Consider the following 23,899-nt stretch of genomic DNA (forward strand, 5'->3'; position numbering starts at 1 on the left):
TGTATGAAAACTATTTGAATATGAGTGGCAGATAAAGTTTAATGTGATTTCAAAACTTCCATTTGAATAAAAAATGCAAATAAGCAGTAATTACTGCAAAAACAAGTGTTTTATTTTAAAAAGAGGAATGCTTTGGAAAAAGAGGAATACAATTTGTTATTTATGAACCTTCTAGTTAGAATGAAGGCTATTTTGTGTTTTATTCTCTGTAAGCTAATTTATTCTGTACAAATAACACCTACCTGCTTATTCCCAATTATATATATATATATGTATTTTTACAATACTGGCACACAATAATGTGACATAGGGGGTCAAATTTCAAATTCCTTCAAAAAGGTTGACAAGCACTTTATTGGGTTCATGACTAACATAGTATCAACCAAAAATATAAGAAAAGACAGTGTATATATATATATATATATAATGCTCCTCAACTTACGATGCTTCGACTTTACGATGGTGCAAACTCTGGGCAATGGCAACGAGCCACATCTCACTTCCGGTCACATGATCAGATGTATTAAATGCGTTTTTGACTTACGATATTTTCGGTTTACGATGGGTTTATCGGAATGTAACCCTATCGTTAAGTTGAGGAGCAACTGTATATATATATTGATTTGGTTATCATTGAGGGAGAAATTTTCATTTTAAAATACATTTCCACTTAATCTGTTTGTTCCAAAGTGCTTTGCAGCAAATTAAATGTTTTTGAATTGTCACTTGTAACATATGAAACAGCTCAGAACAAGTCCCCAGTTCAGGTAATGGGATAAATAATCAGATGATCTGTTTTTATTTATGTTTGATGGGAGGAATATAGTAACCATGGGATCTTTCTCATCCATGAATGAGTACAGCACAACCTCAATATTGCATGGAACCTCAGGAAAACCAGAGAGTTAGGTTTTCAAGATAATGGAACTCATTGGCTGTGGAGATAAGAAATACTGTTGAGACCATTTGTGTGCAAATTTTACACAAGGCAAGCAGTGATGGACATTGCTGTTAATCTTTTCCAAACTAATTGTTTCCTAAATATTAGGGCATGGATTAAGTATTCTAGTGAGTGTATAAATATTCTTGAGTGGGAACTTGAAACCATCTCTGATCCAAGGCTGGCATTGATTACAGCTCTCTCTTTGCCTCATGTCGTGCTCCCTTGTCGGGATCATTATATTTATAGAGACTACACATCAGAATACGTTAGCTAATGAAGAATAACACATAGACTACCACTCAAATGAACTGATGGTGCAAGATATACAATTCATCTTTCGTAACACAGGTAGTTTTGGTTATACAGTTGTAATTACTCATTGCCTTATTTAATGCAGATGGAATTAAACACCAATTTTTCACTGGTTTGCTCTGTGATTTTCATTACTTGGAAAATCTAAATGTGTGACCTTCTAGAAGATGCATCTCATTAATAATTTAAAGTTTATTTTTAAATGTTCTAGTTAGTTTACAGACGATAGTGCACTGTTGCCCGATTAAGGCATGGAAGGATATGGACCTAGTGCGGGCAAATGGGATCAGTGTGAATGGGCAAAAAGGTCGCCAAGGATGTGACAAGCCAAAGAACCCATTTCTGTGCTGAACGACTCTCTGACTCTATTAGAAACATAGAAAGCATAGAAAAATTGGTGCAGGAGTAGGCCATTGGGCCCTTCGAGCCAGCACCGCCATTCAATATGATCATGGCTGATCATCTAATATCAGTACCCCGTTCCTGCTTTTTCCCCATATCCCTTGATTCCTTTAGCCCCAAGAGCTAAATCTAACTCTCTCTTGAAAACATCCTGTGAATTGGCCTCCACTGCCTTCTGTGGCAAAGAATTCCACAGATTCACAACTCTCTGGGTGAAAAAGTCCTAAATGGCCTTTCGAAACACAAAGGACTGTAGATGTTGGATTCTAGAACAAGAAAAACTGCTGGAGGAACTCAGCAGATCAAACAGCATCTGTGGAGGCAAACGAATAGCTAATATTTCAGGTCAAGACACTGCATTAGAATGCATGCTGTTTGATCCATTGAGTTCTTCTAGCAGTTTTTTTTTTGTTCCATAACTCCATGATGTGATAGCTCCTCATACCTTTATTGACAAATGACTTCTACGTTCAGCACCTTTGTTGAAAATGCTTTACTGTAGAAGGGCTTGGACCTCCTCTCAGCATATTATTGTCATATTGAACATTTGTTCCTTTAGTATTGCAAGGGTGAAGAGTGCAATAATAAAAGCATTCACAATCAATCACAAATGAACGGGTATATAAGGGTAAAAAGTACAATCAGAGGAAACCTTTATAAACGAGGCTGACCAAGCCCTGCCCTCAGTGTCGATTAAGGTAATGTTGATTGTTTTGATGTGCTGACATTTTTTTGAGGGCAGAACCTCCATAAGGAAATGGTTTAAAGAAAAAGACTGGAATGAAAGGTTTACTGGAAAGCACCACAAGCAGTGGTGTCAGCTTCATGTGCTTTTGTGGGAGACCAAGCACCAACATCAATTGATTCCATTTACTTATTGTTTTAACTTGGCAAAAATATCCCACTATGTCTTACCAGTGCCTCTTATATATATTGTGGGAAGTCTCGAGGTTGAATTATATCGGCAGATGATTTTTATATCATGTTGCAGTGAGAAGTTTGTCCAGTTTCCTTCACATGCAGCTGCCCTTTTTGTTCCCAGATTGGCTTTCACCAATTTCTACTTGTTCACAACACAACAAAGTAAAATTACTAGCTGTTCTTGCAAACCTGTGAATTCTGTTGTCAATGCTACTTTATGGATTGTCTAGTCAGAAAGATGAAGTTGAAGTGTAGAAATTTCAACTGAGACACTGATTTAGTTGAAAAGGGCTAATATGTTAACAGCAGCAAGACTGCTACTGTCAAAGAAAAGACTAATAAATGGGAAGTATAATGTGTACCACAAATACAGCAGAAAATGACCATCTTCAAGAGGAATGTTGAACTATCTGTCCCTGATGGGTAAGTAACATTATCATCACCAAGCTCCCTGCATTAACATCCTCAACTTCATTACTGACCAGAAATTTGACTGTACCACAATGCCATGGCCATTCAAGCAGGTTCGAGGCTGGGTAACCTTGTGGCAGGTGGCTCACCTCCTGATGTTGCAAAAACTCTCCATTAACTTCAAGAGTCAAGTAAGGAGTGTGTTTACCTCACCACCAAGCAGGACAAGTATTTGTTTGCTTGATTGGCATCCCATCCACTACCTGTATATTCATTAATTCCCTCACTACCAGCACACAGAGGCTACAATTTGCACTATTTACAACATGTCCTTTAGTCACTTGTCGTGTTTGTTCTGAAAGCATCTCCAAGAGTCATAACATCTACCATCAAGAAGAATGAAGAGGCACGTGGGAACACTAACACCTCCAGGTGGCTGATCATCGAGAATCAGTACCCCGTTCCTCCTTTCTCCCCATATCCCTTGATTCCGTTAGCTCTAAGAGCTATATCCAACTCTTTCTTGAATACATCAATATTGGCAATAAATGCTAGAAATGTCCAGGTCCCCAAGAAGGAATCATTGGTTCGGGTTCTGGTGTATTTAAATGGTGCCAAGGGACCAGACCCTTCCTGATATTGGTGCATTATTTGATCCTACCCATCTGATTAAAAATTAAAATATTTTCCTAACAAACTGCAACGTTCATCACCAAATGGGGCACTTTTATTACTTGAATGCTTGACTGCTCCAAAATAACTCTGGCTGGCAAAGCATCAAATTGAATCAGCTCTTCATGGTCCTTTATTATCCAAAAGGACTGACTCACAAATTCAGAGTAATTACGTGTGCACTGGTAGAAAGTAGTAAAGTTCAGTAGAGTGTGCCCAAATATTTCCAATATTAGGAATGTTCCATTGTGAAAATGGAATTTGTGAATGCCAGATGTCATTATCATTATTGCGGATCCCCCTTCATCTTTCCTGCATGCACAGCCATAACTTGCTTTTGTCTACCTGTCAGGATTGTGGATGAAGATTAGGAGTTCACTCACGACTTGTATAATTTTTATTGCAATGAAATATCTGTGCAAGTACACCTCAAATTGAAGCAACCTAACAAATTCAATCATGTGTTCAATTATATGAGATAATGACATCAAAGGAGCAAAAATATATATAGGGATATTGAAGGAAAATGTTGGCTGGAATTTTATTTCAGGCCATATTTAGTCTGGGAAATAATCCAAGTACTGTATTAATTTAAAATGCTTTTTTTTCAGGTTAGTGGAAAGGAGATTCCATACAATCCCAAAATCCCAGCATGGCTTCAGATGTATGCAGTGCTGCATTTTTTCTTTATTCTGGGCATTTATTTACAGATATTTGCCAACAATTCAGTAAGTGTGTTTGTTCTTTAACTTAATACACTGCTTTGCTCAATTTAGAATGTCAAAGATTTTTCTTCCAAACACTCTTGAGCAGTAGCTCTGCTCTGAATACTTACATCAGGAGAAATCTGCCCTACATGTGTGGCACCAATTGGCACCATCAGTCAGTGATACAACAATGAAAAACTTCCAATTCAGGAAACTGCTGATGAGATCCTACTCAGTGAGCCTGGATAGAAACCAGAACACTAACACAAAAGTGTTCAGAGTTGACTTTTTTCGGATTTTGATCATTTCTTCAAAGTGCATTCAGAGTTTGTAAGGCCAATGGAGTTGTACAGCATGGAAACAGGCCCTTTAACCCAATCTGCCCACGCTAATCAAGATACTCCATCTAGAAGAGCTACATCAATATCCATGCCTATTCTGTGCATTGAACTTTCTTTCATCAGCTTCTATAGCGACTTCCAGCCTCTCACCACCCTAGGTCCTTCATTGGATCCTGACCCCTGCCAATCTAGTTTAAACCCACCCATAACAAACTACCCATGTAGCACGAGTAAACCTGTCCAGTATTATTTCAATTACTAACTCTATCTCTTCGCACATAGTCTACAGCTTAGATATAACCTTGCAAAGAAGTGCATCCGAGTCATGTAAAAGGACAACCCATCAATTGTGATAAGCCACAATTTCTGCTCGTCCCATACTAATTGCAAAGTCTACTATTTTTTTCTAACTCTCTCCCTCTACCATCACCCATTAATTTGTTTCTTCCTATGGTTGAATTTCCTACATTTTCCAACTGATCACCTTGAGTTCACTCATGATTCACTCATGGTGAGTTAAAAACAATGACGGGTCAGGTTCTCATTTTGTACCTTTGTGATCCCAACAATTATGGATTCTGTTTCTGCATCAACATTTCCCTCTTGCCTCCAGGAAATGCTGGGTTATAGCTTTGCAGAGGTGCAGTTAGCTCATCACCAGGTTTTAAGATGTTAACCAGAAATGTGTCAATCTACTTTCAATGTTAAAGGGATAATGTGGGGGTCTTGTTTTGATTAAAGTCAAGAGGGACTCATATTCCACCTTGCATGACACCTAAATATTGTCGTAGAACCAGCAAATCCCAGCTTTCACATTCATAGCCAAATCACATGAAAGATTGCTCGGTAAAGTCCCAGCTCAGCAGATGCCAGAATGAGTAGATTAGAGTGATGGGTTGGGGTGTGTAATACGCAAGGAAATCAATAGGTCAGTGGGTAATATTGGAGAGAACATAAGAAAGTGCCATGAAGATGGTGGTTTTGGATCAGGATGAGTCCAGGGTGACATTTATTTGTGGCGTTAAGGACTGATCCAGACGGCCATACAGTGCGTAAGCAGGTACTCAAGACTGATTGCATCTTTGGGGGAAATTGGCTGGATCCATTTCTGATTTGATGTGAAAATTTATCTTGGGGAACGTCGATACAACTTCAGAAAATCTTCACTGTCAAATTCCCCATCAAAGGCTAAGTTCGGATGGGCCCTTAAACTAACACTGAAGATGTTGAGGTTTGTGCATTTCATCAACCTCAAAAGTGCAGTATAAGTGGCCTTTTGTTGTACAAAAAAATGAGGGCACTGCACATGGCCAACATCCTTTGAAGGTTTGTGCACCATATTGCACACAGAACCAAATTTATGTTAATGGAAATGCATTATGTATTGTGATAGCAACCTCTCCCTTGGATGTTGCTTGATCCCTTTAACTGGCCGACAGACTAGGGGAGGCCAATCCCCAGCATCATTGTTAACAGCTGGGGCCAATTAACTGATATTGGTTTGGCCACTTGGTCCTCATCAGCCTACTCCCTTTCAAACCCAGGCATTCTAGCCAGACAGAAGAGACAAAGTGGAACACCTCTCTCCTAGTTGTGTTCCCCTGCAGCAGGTTGAAGGAAGCCTGAGCCACTGGAGACTACCAGCGCCACTGTATGGCCAAGACTGGACTGCTGGGAAGAAAGCCATAGACAGCCAGCTCCCCTGTTTGAGTGGCAAGGACAAGCATGGGGTGCCAGAACCTCTTCCTGCCCACTGACATTGAGGGATTGCACACGCAAAGTATCATCCTGATACAGTCAGCGTTGCCTCTTCAAGCCGAAAGCTGAGCTGTCAGCACCTCCTCTCAAGGCAAGGACGGACGGCAGGAAGTAGTCTGAGATCACCATGCTTTCTCCTTTGAAGACCGGGACTAAGCTGCTGAGACAAGCCTGAGCTGAGATCGCCAGCATCATCACTCACGTGAGGGGGCTGAGGGACAGCGCCCCTGTGCAGTCTTGGACTTTCTTTCCCCTGAAGATAGAATAAATCACGCGAGTTCACCAGACTGTGTGTGTGTGTCAGTGTGGTCACTGCCAACCCCGGCGTCATCCTTGACGCCACACTGGTGGGGAATGCAGGCAAGACTACTGTGGCTACTCACATGATGGAAAAAGCTTACGTCAGAAATTCAAATGGAGGATTGCTCCTATGTCCCAAGATTCCTTGATGTTAATTGGGCTCCTTTTTCTGGAATGTGCCACTACATGCATCTGTCCCCATCTTGCGGCCAGAGTGTCATTCAGAAGTACTTCTCTTGAAAAGGAAAACTGAATATCAAATCACCTTGATACTGAATGATGCCACAGTCTCTGCTGCTAAGCAAGCATACTGCCAGGGTATGTTCACAGTGGAACTCTACGTCTTCTGAGGTCTCCAAGTAATTCTTGTTTTTCGTGATATTTAACTCACTAACTGGACAATTGCTACAGAAAAATGTGAACAGAAAATGGCGAGAAACTGACCAAAGAACAATGCTCTCAAGCGCCAGGATTGTTGCTAAGGGGTGGGGATGTGACAGGGGCTCCTCCCTTTGATGCCACTCTGATCACTGCTGACAGACCACGAGAGGCCAATCCCCAGCATGATTCGTAACAGCTGGGGCCAATGAGCTGACATTGGTTTGGCCACCTGAACCTTTTCAGCCGACTCCCTATAAAACCCACGCATTCTTGCCTGAGGGAAGAAGAGAGAAAGAGTGGGATGCCTCTCGCATAGTTGTGCCCCCCCGAACAGCTGGTTCGAATAAGACTGAACCACCGGGACAAACCCGAGACCACCAAAGACTGGCCGCCAGGATAATCCAGAGACCGCCAATGTCGCCTCTTCAAGCCCAAAGGCTGAGCCACTAGTAAGATACTTCTGCCGTCAGCACCTCCTCTCAAGACAAACGTGAAATCGCCACGCTTCCTCCTTCAAAGTCTGGGACTAAGCTGTTGGGCCAAGCCCGAGATCGCCAGCGTCATCGCACATGGGCTCTGATTGCGAGGGACAGTGCCCACATGCAGTCCTGGACTTTCTTACCACTAAATAGAATAAATCACATGAGCTCACCCAATTCCGAGTGTCACTGCTGAACCGGCATCGTCCACGATGCCACAGCATCAACCAAGTAAAGTGATTAGCTTTCAGATAAAATTATATTTCACTCTGCATAAATGTATTGAATTTCTGGAGCTGTTGCATTTGAGCCTTATTCTGGGGGTCTTCATCAAGTAATCCAGGCTGACAATTCAGTGTTGTTTTGAAAAAGTTTTAGATTGTTTGAGATGCAATGTTTCCCATTGAACAGTAATCATTGCATTGTTTGCCTTTGTGAAATGTACTTTGCAATGAAGAGTGCAAAGTTTTCTTTGATAGCTTAGCCAGCCTTGATATATATTTTCCCCATTTATTTTCAGGGACTTTGTTCATGCAATGTGTTTGTTGCATTTGTTGACAAGCTTTCAGAGTGACTTATTGGATGTGAAATGCTTTGTTCTGAAAATGTCATAATTCAAATTATTTTCCTTTGTTAATCAGGCTCCTATTCCAGTACCACATCAATGGAATATAATATTCAGCTTTGTTAACCATGGAAAATGGAAAAATACCTATTTTGCATTTTCAACAGAATTGTAGAATGATATTTCAGCTTAGATTCCCATACCTCAATGGCCTGATAATTGCTCTGTGGTCATTACATGGTACCGCTTTGGAGCTCAAATCATCAGTTGTTTGCTTATTGTAGTTTTTTCAACTTATTTATTTTTCTGCTTGATTGACAGGCTGTATCGGAAACAACAATCCTCTTCGGAATTGGCTATGTCACCTTGACACTGACTTCTATTGGATTACTGATGGAGAATAGGCAAGTGTTATTCTTTTTGTCCTTAATTCATGACTTACTTTATCAATGTATTGGTCAGTTACAATATATTGAAGTTGACATTTGGCTGCATCTATGAAAACTGTGCAATGTGGATGCATTGTTGCACTAAATTGACTCTTATATTTTCATTCTTGCAATGGGGATCCAGACTAAATCGGGAACAGATGGGAGCATCATTAAAGTAATGAATTGAAGAGTTGGTTTTGATTCTGTAGTCAGATCACTGTGGCAAAAGCACGCTGCTGTACGACAGTGGGACATGGACTAAATATGCCAGACTGGAGAGAAGACTCAACATCTTCCACCTTAGCAGCATCCGCTGTATCCTGGGTATATCCTGGCAAGACAGAGAGTCCAATGCCGAGATTCTGTCTCGCGCTGGCCTTCGGAGTATGTACACTCTACTCAGGCTGCGGTGGCTGGGCCATGTCCACCGCATGGAGGATGGCCGTATTCCAAAAGACATCCTCTATGGAGATCTAACAACTGGGACGAGAACCATCGGCCGCCCCCAGCTACATTACAACGATGTCTGCAAGAGAGATTTGAAGGTGCTCGACATCGATGTGGAGTCCTGGGAGAGCCTTGCAGCTGACCGTACAAGGTGGAGAGGTACCCTGAACCAACATCTCAAAACAGGGGAAGAGAAACTGGTGAACGCAGCGGCAGAAAAGCGGGCACGCAGAAAGGAGCGCAGCAACTTCAACAGACCAGAGTCCACACACAAATGCGACCTTTGTGACAGAGACTGTCACTCCCGCATTGATCTCTTCAGCCACAAGCGACACTGCTCTAGCCAAGGTGTGGAGCAAGCAGCCAACTAGGATGCATCAACCATGGTCAGCCATGACCGAGGGGGCCTAAGAAGAGTCAGATCACTGCTACGCAGCATGAACCTCTGACCTTTTGAAACTAGCAGTGAGCTAAGGTTAGCATCTAAAGACGTGAGAGGACCATGGAGAGATATCACATAGACAGAATATAAAGTATTTGTTTCATGGGTTCCGACTGAATCATTCTAATTACTGTATGTACTCTGATAAAGCATGATAATTTCAAGATGCAACCATTTATTTCTATACACTGACATGATGAAGATCTTGCAAGCTTGTCATTTCAGCAACTGGCTCAACAAAATACATCTTTCATGAGAACACTTGGTACAGTTGCAGCTGCAAAGGAGCCAAGGAGTGGGCATTGCAGGGAGAGTGACAGCCAAATACAGCTTGGAAATTGGTTTATCTACAGATGGAGCCTTGGCTTGTGGGGATGACTTGTTGGACTGTTCTAGAATGTTCCCCTAGCTTGATTTCGCACCATCCAGTACAGAAGCAGGCCCTGCGGCCCAACTCATCTGTACCATCTAAGGCCCATCTACGCTAGGCCCACCTACCTACATTTGGCCCATATCCCTCTTAAACTTTCCTATGCATGTACTTGTCCAAATCTCTTTCAGCGGCAATAAAATGTGGTGCATGGTTAGATGTTCATAATTATCCCTACCATCATTATTCTCTTTTTTTAGTCTCTATATTCTTATTTCTTTGGCTTTTGAACCAGTTCTGTAGGTTCACAGACTCAAAATGTTGTCTGTTTCTGTTTCCCCAGATGCTGCCTGAAATGTTGAGCTTTTCCAGGATTTTCTGTTTTTATTTCAGATTTCCAGCATTTAAATTTTCTTTTTGCTTTATCTTAGTACTGACGATGATTGTGATGTTTAATATTTTTGTTGTTGTACTCCTTTACACTTTCCACCCACCCCTATTGATATCCCTCATAATGTTGTTTTCATCTTTTAAGATCCCACATCCTCTTCCATTCCAAGAAAAACAAGCCCTACTTTTCCACCCTCTCCTCGGTACCCTCCACTCCATCCCAGACAACATCATGGGGTTTCTCCTGTACACTCTCTCCATTGCAATCATCTGCTTCCTGTAGCGATGTGACCAGAATTTTAATTCATTCTGTTCCTTTCAATGCTCACTGAACCTTTTCCCTCTTGAGTAGTGAAAGGCAGAGGAAGGCTAAATTGAGTGAACCTGACCTTGTGACATGAATAATAATAAAAGCAATGTTGGATAAGAAAATAACTGCAGATGCTGGTACAAATCGATTTATTCACAAAATGCTGGAGTAACTCAGCAGGTCAGGCAGCATCTCGGGAGAGAAGGAATGGGTGACGTTTCGGGTCGAGACCCTTCTTCAGACTGATGTCGGGGGTGGGACAAAGGAAGGATATAGGTGGAGACAGGAAGATAGAGGGAGATCTGGGAAGGAGGAGGGGAAGGGAGGGACAGAGGAGCTATCTGAAGTTGGAGAAGTCGACGTTCATACCACCGGGCCGCAAACTGCCCAGGCGAAATATGAGGTGCTGCTCCTCCAATTTCCGGCGGGCCTCACTATGGCACTGGAGGAGGCCCATGACAGAGAGGTCAGACTGGGAATGGGAGGGGGAGTTGAAGTGCTGGGCCACCGGGAGATCAGTGGCGTTAATGCGGACCGAGCGCAGGTGTTCAGCGAAGCGATCGCCGAGCCTGCGCTTGGTTTCGCCGATATAGATGAGTTGACATCTAGAGCAGCGGATGCAATAGATGAGGTTGGAGGAGGTGCAGGTGAACCTCTGTCTCACCTGGAAAGAATGTTTGGGTCCTTTGATGGAGTTGAGGGGGGAGGTAAAGGGACAGGTGTTGCATCTCGTGCGGTTGCAAGGGAAAGTGCCCGGGGTTAGGGTGGTTTGGGTAGGAAGGGACGAGTGGACCAGGGAGTTGCGGAGGGAACGGTCTCTGCGGAATGCAGAGAGGGGAGGGGATGGGAAGATATGGCCAGTGGTGGGGTCCTGTTGTAGGTGACGGAAATGTTGGTGGATGATATGTTGGATCCGCTGGCTGGTGGGGTGGAAGGTGAGAACGAGGGGGATCCTGTCCTTGTTGCGAGTGGGGGGATGGGGAGCAAGAGCGGAGCTGCGGGATGTAGAAGAGACCCTAGTGAGAGCCTCATCTATAATGGAGGAGGGGAAGCCCCGTTTTCTGAAAAACGAGGACATCTCAGAAGCCCTAGTCTGAAACACCTCATCCCGGGCACAGATGCGGCGTAGACGGAGGAATTGGGAGTAGGGGCCTTGGCAGTAGGTGCAGTTGTTGCTTAAATTCAAAGGTGGAATTATGCAGGATTTACAAAATGACTAGGATGTACTTTGAAACATGTATTTCATTTATTTTCAGTTATTGGTCTCTCTCACATGATTTACACCTTTTTTCTGTTATAACCGTCATGTCATTTTTCACCTTTGTTTTTATTGTAGTAAAGCTGCCCGCTTCATGTTTGCAGTTTATTTTCAATAATCTTGAATTGTCTTAATAGATCAGACGCAGGTATACTGGAATTCATCAGATGCTGTGCTTTCCTCTATCTTCATGAACTAAGTTCCATAACAGGCCCTTTTAAGCTAGTGACTGAAGTAAGTGATTTTTACATATAATTAACTACATTTATAGAAAAGGAAATAAATTGTATCTGTACAATGGTTTGTGTTGATGATAAAAGTCACAATATGGTCCTTGCATCCTTATGTTATTGAGCTGGTTGACCTATTCCAATTCCCTCGCATGTAAAGGTTATAAAATAAGTTAAAACAAAGTTCATCCAAAAGACCAATAGATGTAGAGCTAGTTTTTTTTTTTCTTGGCTCTGGGCTGTTCTTCACTCGTTGTGGCTTGTGGGTTCATTTTCTCATCTTGTATCACTACCTCTGGTGTCAGAGTGATACAGTGTAGAAACAGGCCCCTCGGCCCAACTTGCCCACGTTGGCCAACATGTCCCAGCTACACTTGTTCCATCTGCCAGCATTTTGTCCATATCCCTCCAAGCCTGTCCTATCCATGTACCTGTCTATCTGTTTTTTAAACTTGTGTTCTGCAAGTTCGCATCCTATTTCTGAATACATACCAGCTCTCTCAGAAGCCTCATCCTAAGGTACACAAATAACCACAGCTCTACCTCATCATCACGTCTCATGATTTTAATTTTCTCCCAATTGTTAACTTGCTTGTCCAGCATTTACACCTGTGCTTGATGATTCTAACAATGAAGTTGAATGTAATATACAAGGCAGATGTCTCCTTAGAATAGGGCGCACAAAAATTCCACAGTGGATGTTAACAGGAGGCCAAGGTTAACTTGAGCGATAGCAGAGAAATGAGGAATTGCAGATTCTGGTTTACAAAAAAGACACAAAGTGCTGGAGTAAATGAACCCACTGAGTTGCTCCAGCACTTAGTATCAATAGTAATGTAGCTTTCAGTGTTGGAACATTGTAAGTTACATGTTTGTGTTGCATATGGACACCGTGATTAGGGGGCAAGAAAAGGGGAATCCATCTGCCATGGCTATAATGGAAACTCTGGGAATTGGGAGAATAGTGCAAAGACAAGTAAGCAACTCATCTTAATTGGAATATCTCCAGCATTCAAGAACCATGGGAGGTAATGGTCAGGCAAAATCTGTGTTTATGTGGAAATGCCTTCTGCTTGGGGATGTAGTTATTAACGGGATGTGTTCAGAAGAAAATTAGGAGGGGTGCAGAGTAGGTACTTAGGGTAGTAGGGGCAACAGTATGGAGAGGGACAGGATGGTGGGACTGTCATATGAGGAAAGATTAAAAAGATTAGGCTTGTATTCACTGGAGTTTAGAAGGATGAGAGGGGATCTTATAGAAACATATAAAATTATAAAGGGACTGGACAAGCTAGATGCAGGAAAAATGTTCCCAATGTTGGGTGAGTCCAGAACCAGGGGCCACAGTCTTAGAATAAAGGAGAGGCCATTTAAAACTGAGGTGAGAAAAAGCTTTTTCACCCAGAGAGTTGTGAATTTGTGGAATTCTCTGCCACAGAGGGCAGTGGAAGCCAAATCACTGGATGGATTTAAGAGAGAGTTGGATAGAGCTGTAGGGGCTAGTGGAATCAAGGGATATGGGGAGAAGGCAGGCACGGGTTATTGATTGAGGATGATCAGCCATGATCACAATGAATGGTGGTGCTGGCTCGAAGGGCCGAATGGCCTCCTCCTGCACCTATTTTCTATGAGACGTGAAAAGGAAGTTGTTGCTGGAGATTCCATGGCTATAACAATATATAAGAAAAGCTATGTTTTGACCTATCTAGTGAGTTAATTGTATGAGATATTGGAAGAGGATGCTGTGGTTTCTTGTGTGAATCCTTGAAGGGGGATGAGAACGATAAGAATGGGTTTATCTCAAGCGGCTAATTATAATGGAACAGAGTGTAATTTGCATGAAGAGCTGTTTTGATTTTGGCAAGAGTAGAAATCTAACTGATGGGCTTCAAGTCAGAAGGTGGGCCACTAATCAGAATATCGTGCTAGCACCATCCTGTGTAATCATGTCCAATTCAGCTTTTGCTGATCAATGAACAGTCAGACATTGACAGAAAAATTCATTTGTCCATTGAAACTTAATAGTAATTGACTGATCTTTCATAAAATGATGATTGCCTGCTCCTGTTGACCCATGTCTGGATGAAAGCCAGAACCTGCTGTACCCTGGAAGAGCTGTCTTATTATTGAACATGTTGTGAATGCTATTGAGTGCTGTAGATCACTCATTTGCTTTTGACTCTTTTAGGAAAATAGATCCAGAATATAATGTTCATGCTTTGAAGTGTGCTCTAAAATAGTGATTTAGGATCTGGCATTTTCAGGGATCGCAGATGGTCTAGTTCTTCAGTTATGTGCAAAAATTCCACTAGTTGCTAAGTGCATGAACTCTCTGGAGTGATCTTCTACAACTTTATTTCCAAGGGGTTGGTTTATGACAGATTTGCCTTTGAGAGGGAGGAAGGTGATGGGAGTAGTCAACCTATGTTTTCATCAGTTTATTCCAAAGGTGGGCACCCAGGACAATGAGCATTGTGGTCAATGTTCCCAACAAAGGAAGCAGTAGGTCTTAACTTTGGGGTAGAATATGTCCCGACTGTAAAAGTTTTTTGAGGGTTTTGTACCACTGACAAAATGCATTACTGAGGTTCAGGGAGGGATGGGTCCCATAAATGACTTTGATGCAAACCTTCACCCCTAGTTGCAGCCTGCTCCTTTGTTCAAGGCTACAGAGTTTCAAAAGTATGCGTTGTACTGGAATGTTTCAGCGAAAATGCCAATTTTGCTCGGCCCATGCACAAGCGTAACGACTTGACCACTCGGTCAAATTTCCGCACTCTGGAAATTGACCTGAACTTTGAGGAAACAAAGAAAATACTGTAAATACTCAGCAGGTCAGGCAGCACTTATTTCTTTGTGCAGTCTTGGAGTTATAGATTCATACAGCATGGAAATAGACTCTTCAGCCCATCTCGTGCTGACTAAACTGCCCAATCTAAGTTAGTCCCATTTGCCAGTGTTTGGCCCATATCCCACTAAACCATTCCTATCCATGTAACTGTCCAAGTGTCTTTTAAATGCTATTATAGTGTCTGCCTCAACCACCTCCTCTGGCAACTTGTTCCATATACCCACTACCCTCTGAGTGCAAACGTTGCCCCTCGGGTTAGTATTAAATCTTGCCCATATCACCTTAAACATATGTCCTCTGGTTCTTGTTCTCCTAAACAGGGTAAAAGGCTTTCCCAGATCACTTTAACTCTATGTCCTCTCGTTCTCGATTCCCCTACTTTGGATAAAAGACCACACAGAATTCATGGTAAGAAGCCGATGGTGGTAGAAGGTTATTTTTTCAGACTGGAGGCCTTTGACTAACGGTGTGCCTCAGGGATTGATGCAGCATCCATTGCTATTGTCACCAACGTAAAAGATTTGGATGAAAATGTGCAAGCCATGATTCGTGTTTTGCAGATGCCACTGAAGTAGGTACTTAGGCAGGTACATGAAAAGAAAACATTTAAGGGCATATGGGCGAAAGGTTTGCAAATGGGACTATCTTCGATTTAGCATCTTGATCAGAATGGGAGAGTTGGGCTGAAAGGCTGTTTCTGTGCTATATGACCCATAGTTTGAAATATTTGGATTTGAAAAGTGACAAAAGCAAAGCTGGAGGTACAGATGATCCGAGAAAAGTGAAAAAGTCAAGTGAGCATGGCATCGACACTTGCAGAGAAATAAAAGACCATCAGAAATGGAGCCTTCCGAGGTGACAAGGTCTGTATGGCGTGCATTGGAACCAATAAAAGTTAAGGAACAGTTACGGAGTGAGAGGTTATACTCCATTTACTGCTGCAAAGCAGATGGGCAGGGACTACAGTTGTTTCAAACTAGATGGTAATGCAAACCCTTGAAGGCAATGCTGTTGGAACAAAAATTAATAATAAAAAACAATACTTTGCAGTTGAAAATCTGATCAACTACTTTCATGCACTTGAAAGAAAATATTCATGGTTCATGCACCAAATTCAACAGCAATTTAAGTTTAAATTAAATGTTCGCAAAATGTATGTTCATTAGTGGTAAACATGTCACTTTTTGTTAAACCTGTGCTTTTTTGAAATGACCATACTTGCAGTATGATCTGAGATTTATGATATGAGAATCTAAAATGAACAGGAGAGTTTACTAAATCATTCCTGTCATGGTCATGTTGTAGTACAGTTTTTTTAATTGACTTCTTGCATAATTAAAATTAGTGAATAGAAAATATTCTTGCGAAAGCAATACAATGTTGGAGCTCTGCATCTTTAATTCATCTCGTAGCATGAAGAAAGCTGCTGAATCTGACAGGAGCTCAAAATACTTTGCGAAAAATAATGTCTCTGGTGCTGATGGAACTGACAGATGAATTTGTACTTCATGATTTTCATGTGCCTGGTGACAGAGAATGGCAGCTGTGTCAGTGACTGTCATTTAGCAATGTTAAAGAACCTGTTTTATTCTGAAAATCTGAGCGGGTGGGTGAAACTCCAGCTCATTTGACGGAGTCTGGCAGAATGGATCTTGCCTGCAAATGTCTGGCCCTGGCCCAATATAACTGTGCTACCTAGTTATTGACCAGTGCATCCCAGAGAAAGTCAAACTGATTCCCTAGGATGATTTCTTATTGTCAATGATAGCCTCTTCCTCTCAAGAGATTGATGATGTGCTGTGCAGACATTCCTTAAAGCTGGGAAACTCTCTCAATGCATTCTATTGTCATTAGATTGGAGTGGAGTATCTCCCACTTGCTTCTTGCACTGCCCCTTCACTGGAACTTTCAAATAGTCAATAGACATTTATTTGTCACATACACATAAATGTGTAGTGAAATGAAAAATTACCCGCAGTTCAACAATAAGACCAATAAGAATAATCAATAAAAATGCAATAACGCATACAATCATAAACTAACACCAAACAAAAGAAACATCCATCACAGTGAGTCTCCTCCAGTCCCTCCTCACTGTGATGGAAGGCCAGAATGTATTTTTCTCTTCCCCTGCCGTTTTCCCCCACGGTCAGGCTGTTGGAGTTGCCACGTTGGGGCGGTCGTGGCTCCCGACATTGAAGCCCCCACCGGGCGGAGAAAAAAATCCCGTGGCCTATTCCAGGCCACGCCGGATGGTGAAAGGTCCGCGGCGGGCCGACACAAGCCCCGCGATTCGGGGCATGCGAAGACGCTGCCGCTGCCGGAGCTCCCGATGTTGGCCCCCACCCAGGGGCCTGCGAGCTTCCGACGTCCAGGCGGCCCGCGCCGGAGCCTCCGGAGACGAGTCGCAGCCGCTCCCGCAGCATCCGAAGGCAGCCAGCTCCGCAGGTGGTGAGTCCGGGCCGCGGGCTCTGCGAACCAGAGCCCAGGTGGTCCTGGCTTCTTGACTCAATGACTTCAATTGACTCAATGAGGAGTCAATGACTTCTTGACTCAGCAGAAGCCTGGCAGAATCGATTGTCACTGCATTTTACATTTCTTCAATAATTACACTGGGGCAAGTGATGAGACTCGGATCGTAATGGGGAATGGAATTGAGAATGGAAATTGAATATGCAATTGTGGAGCAAATTCTGAGCAGCAGTACAGTGAATTGTCCACAATGGAAGAGAGGTGGCAATTATTCACTTCTGTGTTTCCGACTCCATGACTGCCCTTAAAAAAAACCTGACAATAACTCAGAAATGCCATTGGTCCTGAAATTTACAAGATACCTTTTGTTCTCTTTGGAGCATATTTAACATCAAATACTATCATTCTCAGTGGGAGAGACGCACGTCCAAAGTAAATGAATATAAATGTGGGTATATAATGTGGAGTGCTTTACTTCTGGATGGTTTCACAACTGCTGTTGTTTACATATGCTAAAAAAATGCTGTTAAAACCACACATAACAGTCCAAGCTATTTGTTTTAATCCCCATGATTAAAATGGTTTATGTTGTGCTTTGTTAAAAGTGAGTTCTTTGCACTGTGTGTGAGTTCTATGTCTTCCATTGCCTTACCCTGTACTCTGTTCCAGATGCTCAAACCAATTGACCATAAAATTGCTTTTTATTTCTACCAATGTAACTAGCTGTTGCTCACAGCCACCTCCTGTTAAAACGTTGTTCATTATCGGCTTCCTTTTCTTCAGTGCAAGGAAAATGTCCTGGAACCAATTAGAAATCTTTGCTTTTAATTGAATTGACTGATGAGGTTTACTCGTGAGTGGGATTTTGTTTGGGAAGACAAGCTCTTTATTTAATATATGGTAGGTTTGTGATCAATGTGCAGTTGCCGCTTAATAAAGTGGAATGCTCTTTTTTAAAGTCAAAGTTTTTCCTTTGAATTTGGGATAAATAAAGTAGCAGCGTTCCAGGCCTATTCCTGTTATGTTACTGTCAGTTAAAGAATATTTTGTGTTTTAACATACCAAACCAAGTTCAATTGATGTTTAGTTTCAAGCATTTCCCAGAACAAGCAAGTGATAAATTCTTTACTGAACTGGTTACAAAATAATCAGTTTTTACTCTTTGTCTCCTATTCAGTAAACCAACTCCAGCTAAAGGGGAAGGATGCAGTTCTGGAAGCTGTCAGATGATAGCGACACCAATGTGCTTGCATTCTGCCTAGTAGAGTTAATCATATTTCAAACATTATTATCTTCTACCTATTGAGTAACATTTAGAAATAAATAATCTTGCATACACTCGGAAAAGCAAATTCTTTCCTTGCCAATGAATGAAAGAAAATAATTTCATTGTCAATGAACTAGTTGTATTTTTTATTAATATGCTTTATATTTATTGATCAAAGGGACCTTCGAATTTTGGGTCACCATCCAAAAGAAATGAATGGTCCTTGTTGGACTGTCATTCATCCAGCATCAAAACAGTTGCATTGATTAGAGTATTTAAAAGAGGTAATGAACAATAAGATGAAAGCACCTCATGTTATTTTATCATGTTTTGTCAAGTAAACAAGCAGTATCTTGTCTGGAAATTGAGCTAATGGTTGTCAGTTGAGGTAAATTGTAGCATTAGAGACATTCATACGAGTCCATTCGCTATTCAGCTTTGAACACTGGAGATGAACAATTCTAAGAGGTTAGAAAATATCTTGAGTATTCTTAAGAAAATACAAGGGAGAAAATTGCAGGGGCCTGGCACAAATGTTGTGAATTCACTAAATACTGGACGGATGCCTTGGGACTGAAGATAGGCAGATGTTACTCCAATTTTTAAAGTTGATAGTAAAAGTGACCCAGGAATTTATAGGCCAATAAGTTTGATGTTGATTGTGGATAAAATTATGCAAATTGTTTCTAAGCGGCAAAGCAATGGGTAGAATAAATCTTCTTGGAGCCAGACTGTATTAGTTGAAGAAAAGGACATCTTGCCTATTTAACAATGTTTTTCTTTTCATAATATGACAGGTGTAGGGAGCAGCAATTTTCTGCTTAGTCTTAAGTAAGGTCCTTAATATTGTTTTCTTGTTTGAGTAAAATGGGAATATCGACAACAGGCATATAATTTTTGGCATACAATGCGGGCATTGTCATCAGTCTGAGAGAATATCATAGATGCCATCAAGCAGGAGTACATTTGGAGATCACTTAATTTATATTTTTATTAATAATTTGGGTTTAATGTTGAATGTCTGTAGGCACCAACTTTGCAGATGACACAAAAGATAAAGGTGATGATGAACTGGAATGAGTCATTATACAATCTGATTATACGATACGATAGAATTATCCCAGGAGGGAAATTGATCTTATCACATTGGAATTATTAAGTATTGGATAAAATGGTGACAAATATAATTCAGTGTTCAATACTTTATACAGGTGCAAAAAAGTATGCAACGGAGAAGCAGAAAGATGTGGCATGGAAAATTCATCTAAATCTAAAGTCAGTGTGTGTGTAAAAAAAAAATTAAAAAAAAAAAATTAAATGTGTAATAAGTCATTCACACGATTAGGCGGTGTGCAGTTTGTTGATCTTTTTTAATTTCTTTAGTGGCATGCTACATTTATTAACTATCACTAGTCAAGTCAAGTGTTTCATTGTCATTTGCACCAAATCGAACAATGAAATTCTTATTAACAGTAGCATAACAGATCTGTAAACTCAGTACTCGTAGATAACAGAATAAACAAAAGTTAAATTTTTAAAAATTATATTAGTACCAAAAAAGCTTTAAGTTCCAAGAACAATTCGTAGATTAGTTGGTGTTTGTAATATTCAAGAACCAGATGGTTACTGGGAAGAAGCTGTTCCTGAACTTGGATGTCATAGTTTTCAGATTCCTATACCTTCTTCCCAATAGCAGGAGTGAAATGAGAGCATGACTGAGGTGGTGTGCTGGCTTTTTGGGGCAGTGCCTCCTATAGATGCCTTTGATGGTGAGGAGATCCAGACCAGTGTCGGACCGGACAGTGTTCGCCACTTTTTGTAATCTCCTTTCCATTTGAGTTGCTGAACCAGGTGGTGGTGGTTCACCTGTCAATATGCCCTCTACCGTATATTTGTAGTTCAAGAGAGTATTTGACGACATTGTATTTCCTCAATCTTCTAAGAAAATAGAGGTGTGAAGGGGCTTTCTTAATGATTGCATTAATGTGCTGGGCCCAGGACAAATCTTCAGAGATATGCATGCCCAGGAACGTGAAGTTGTTGACTTTCTCCACCACTAACCCATTGATGAAGACAGGCTTGTCAATCCTTAGTCTCCCGCACATGGTCAACAATAAGTCCTTGGTCTCATTGACGTTGAGAGCAAGGTTGTTGATGTGGTACCATTAAATCAAATGATCAACCTCCCTCATTATTGCAACTCATCCAACAACAGTGGTGGAATCTGTGAATTTAAAGATGGAGTTGCTGCTAATTGCAAAGGGATGCACAGAGACCCAGTTCCCCATGCTCCATAACAAGTTTGAAGGAGATGATGGTGTTGAACGCTGAACTGTTGTCAATAAACAAGAGCTTGACGTCTGTATTTTTGTCCAAGTGGAGAGTCAGCAAGATTGTATCCCCCATTAATCCATTGTGGTGGTTGGCAGATTATAGTGGGTCCAAGTTCTTGCTAATGTTGATATGCACCACAACCAACCTCTCAAAGAACTTCATCACCACAAACGTAGTGCCATCTGATGAACATAGCTCCAAACCATTGTTGGAGGGTCGGTTCCAGGATGTAAGCCTGGCAATGATGAAGGAACAGCTATATGTCCAAGACACAATGGGGAATCAATTGGAAAAGGCCTTGCAGACACAGGTGATCAGGTCTTTCAATTTGAGGGTCTGGCAAGTAACTGCATTCACTTCTGTAAGCAACTCACTGCTGTTGTGAGAAATGGAATTTGATGGGAATGAATGTTCATTTTGGAATTATTATTAAAATAGAGTCAATTGTGAGATGGGCATCATCACCTCTAATATGTCATCTGATGTTCTTCACCCCAGTTTCTGTAATAACCAAAATAACCTAGAAAAAAATGGCTGTGCAACAGTGTTACATTCCCTTACATTCAACACCATAGTCACCTTCTGCAGTGGCCTAATCAACTCCAAGATCCATGTACCTCAAGCTGCACAATGTGAGACTAGCTTCAGTAGACTTAAACTTGACCTGGAGACACAAGATACTGCAGATGCTGAAATCGTGAGCACAAAACAATCTGCCGCAGGATCTCAGCAGATGAGGCAGCATCTGCAGAGTGAAATGGACAGCCAGTGTTTCCAGTCAAGACTCTCCCTGCAGAATGCAAGAAGATGGGCTTTGACCCAAATTGCCGAACGTGCATTTCCCTCCACAGATGCTGTCTCACCTTCTAAGTTCCTGCAGCAGATTGTTTTGTGCTTATAGGTGACCCAGCTGACTTGGTCCAAGATTGTGGAACCTGGTGCTTGGAATACTTCTGGCTCTGTCTTCAAAGTCCTGCCACCAACATTTACAGCAGCAAACCCATACCCTTCCTGCACTGCCTATCCAGCACAAACCTCCAGATTCTCATTTGAGCCCTCTCTTGAAAGGTCCACATTATGACCCACAATGTTTAATTGTGCAGGAAAGGTTTTTGTGGGTGTTTCCCACGCAGGATATATTATTGTGCTTGATGTCTTGGATCATGGAATTCTGCAGCAACAGGCTTGTGAACAAAACACATTAACTCGTCACATCATTAATTTGCCATGCATTTCCCAGCATGGAATAATTTCTCAACCAGAGTAGCTGTGATCAATTTACTGATTTTGGACTGGTACCTAGGCAGATGTGGCTAGTTTCTCAGCAGCAATCAAAACAATGAAAAATGACAACCAGGCTAAATGTTATTCCCACACTAAACCCCTCCCCCCCTCCCCCCCTCCCCCCCTCCCCCCTCCCCCCTCCCCCTCCCCTCCTCTCCCCCCCCTCCTCTCCCCCCCCTCCTCTCCCCCCCTCCTCCTCCCCCCCCCCTCCTCCCCCCCCACCACCCCCCACACACCCTTAATTTGGACAGTTTTCTGATGAGCATATTGTGTAGGACTTTATTCTTTTTAGAAACTACAATACTCTGCACATAATTATTATTTTAGAAGGCTGTTCTGCTCATTACAGAGCACCATTCTCTGTTAATAGCTGTGGGCTATTTCCTACATGTTCATTGACTTGAACTTGAGTGCCCATTTAACCAAACTAATTGAGTTGCCCATGAAGGGAGAATCTTGTTGGTTAGCCAATTTCTGACCCAGCAATTATGTGCAGATTTGGCTTCTATATTTAATTAAACTGAAACTATGTGTCTCTCATTTTTAACGATAAACTACACTCATGCATGTTAATGTTATTTTTGTACAAAATTTTATTTTACGTTCAATTCTCTTAATAATTTCAATGCATTGTAGAGTCCCAATTAACTTAAGTTATGACTCAGTAGTAAAATGAATTCTTAATAATGTCAACTGTTGTTTAATGATAACACACAAGTTCAGGCAAGATTCAATGATTCAATCTGCACTCCTGAGCCTTGAACACATACACCAGCACAGTACTCAGGAAATGCTGTACTGCTGCAGATGCTTTTCTTTGATTAAACATTAAACTAAAAAATTACCACTCTTCCGATACGTTCAGAGGTATCTAATGATAGTACGTGAAGAGTAGTATCGCTGCCATTGTGTCATACAGCACAGAAGCAGGGCCTTCAGCACAACTCGCCCATGTCAACCAAGATGCCCCAAATAAGCAAGTTCCAATTGTTCGCGTGTGGTCCATATCCCTCTAAATTCCAAACCGTGAGCCTGTCCAAATTTCTTTTAAATGTTGTTATGGTGCCTGCTTCAACAACTTCCTGTGGCAGCACATTGCATATATTCACCAGCCTTTGAGTGGAAAAATGTACTCCTCACATTCCTAGTTAATGTTTTCCCTTCTCACCATAAACATGGGGAAAAGGCTATGCATTTGTGCTCTCTACTCTCATGATTTTATATACCTATCTCAATCACCACTTAAGTCTCCTATGCTCCTGTCGCCTGTGCTACAAGGAATAAAGTCCTAGCTGCCCCACCTCTCCCAATAGCTCAGTCCAGTCCTCAAGTCCTGGCATCATCCTCATAACATTTTCTCCGCACCCTTTCCGGTTTAATGTCTGGGTATTCTGGGACTCCCTTAATAAACTCCTCTGATTTTCTACTGTGCTCTGCTCTGAAAAAAATCTTAAAACTTAGCTAATTGACCCAGCGCATTCCAGTAACTCATTATATGGTTCAATATCAATTTAATTTGATAATACTTTATGAACCACATTGATTTAATTTGCTTTTAGTGTGAATGCATATCATTGTTTTTGAAGTGTTGGCCAACACCTATTTGTCATTCAACATCATT

At 41.6% G+C, this 23,899-nt stretch overlaps 1 protein-coding gene across 1 annotated transcript in view; it reads left to right on the forward strand.

Moving 5' to 3' along the window:
* agmo (alkylglycerol monooxygenase) overlaps positions 1 to 23,899 on the forward strand; it is a 260,731-nt gene that overhangs the window by 197,104 nt on the left and 39,728 nt on the right. Inside the window, exons 10-12 of the mRNA XM_078428926.1 lie at positions 4,273 to 4,389; positions 8,514 to 8,596; positions 11,978 to 12,074. Coding sequence (XP_078285052.1) covers positions 4,273 to 4,389; positions 8,514 to 8,596; positions 11,978 to 12,074 — 297 coding nt within the window. The remainder of the gene's footprint in view (positions 1 to 4,272; positions 4,390 to 8,513; positions 8,597 to 11,977; positions 12,075 to 23,899) is intronic.

Source organism: Rhinoraja longicauda, chromosome 2 (assembly GCF_053455715.1).
Source record: "Rhinoraja longicauda isolate Sanriku21f chromosome 2, sRhiLon1.1, whole genome shotgun sequence".
NCBI lineage: Eukaryota > Metazoa > Chordata > Chondrichthyes > Rajiformes > Arhynchobatidae > Rhinoraja > Rhinoraja longicauda.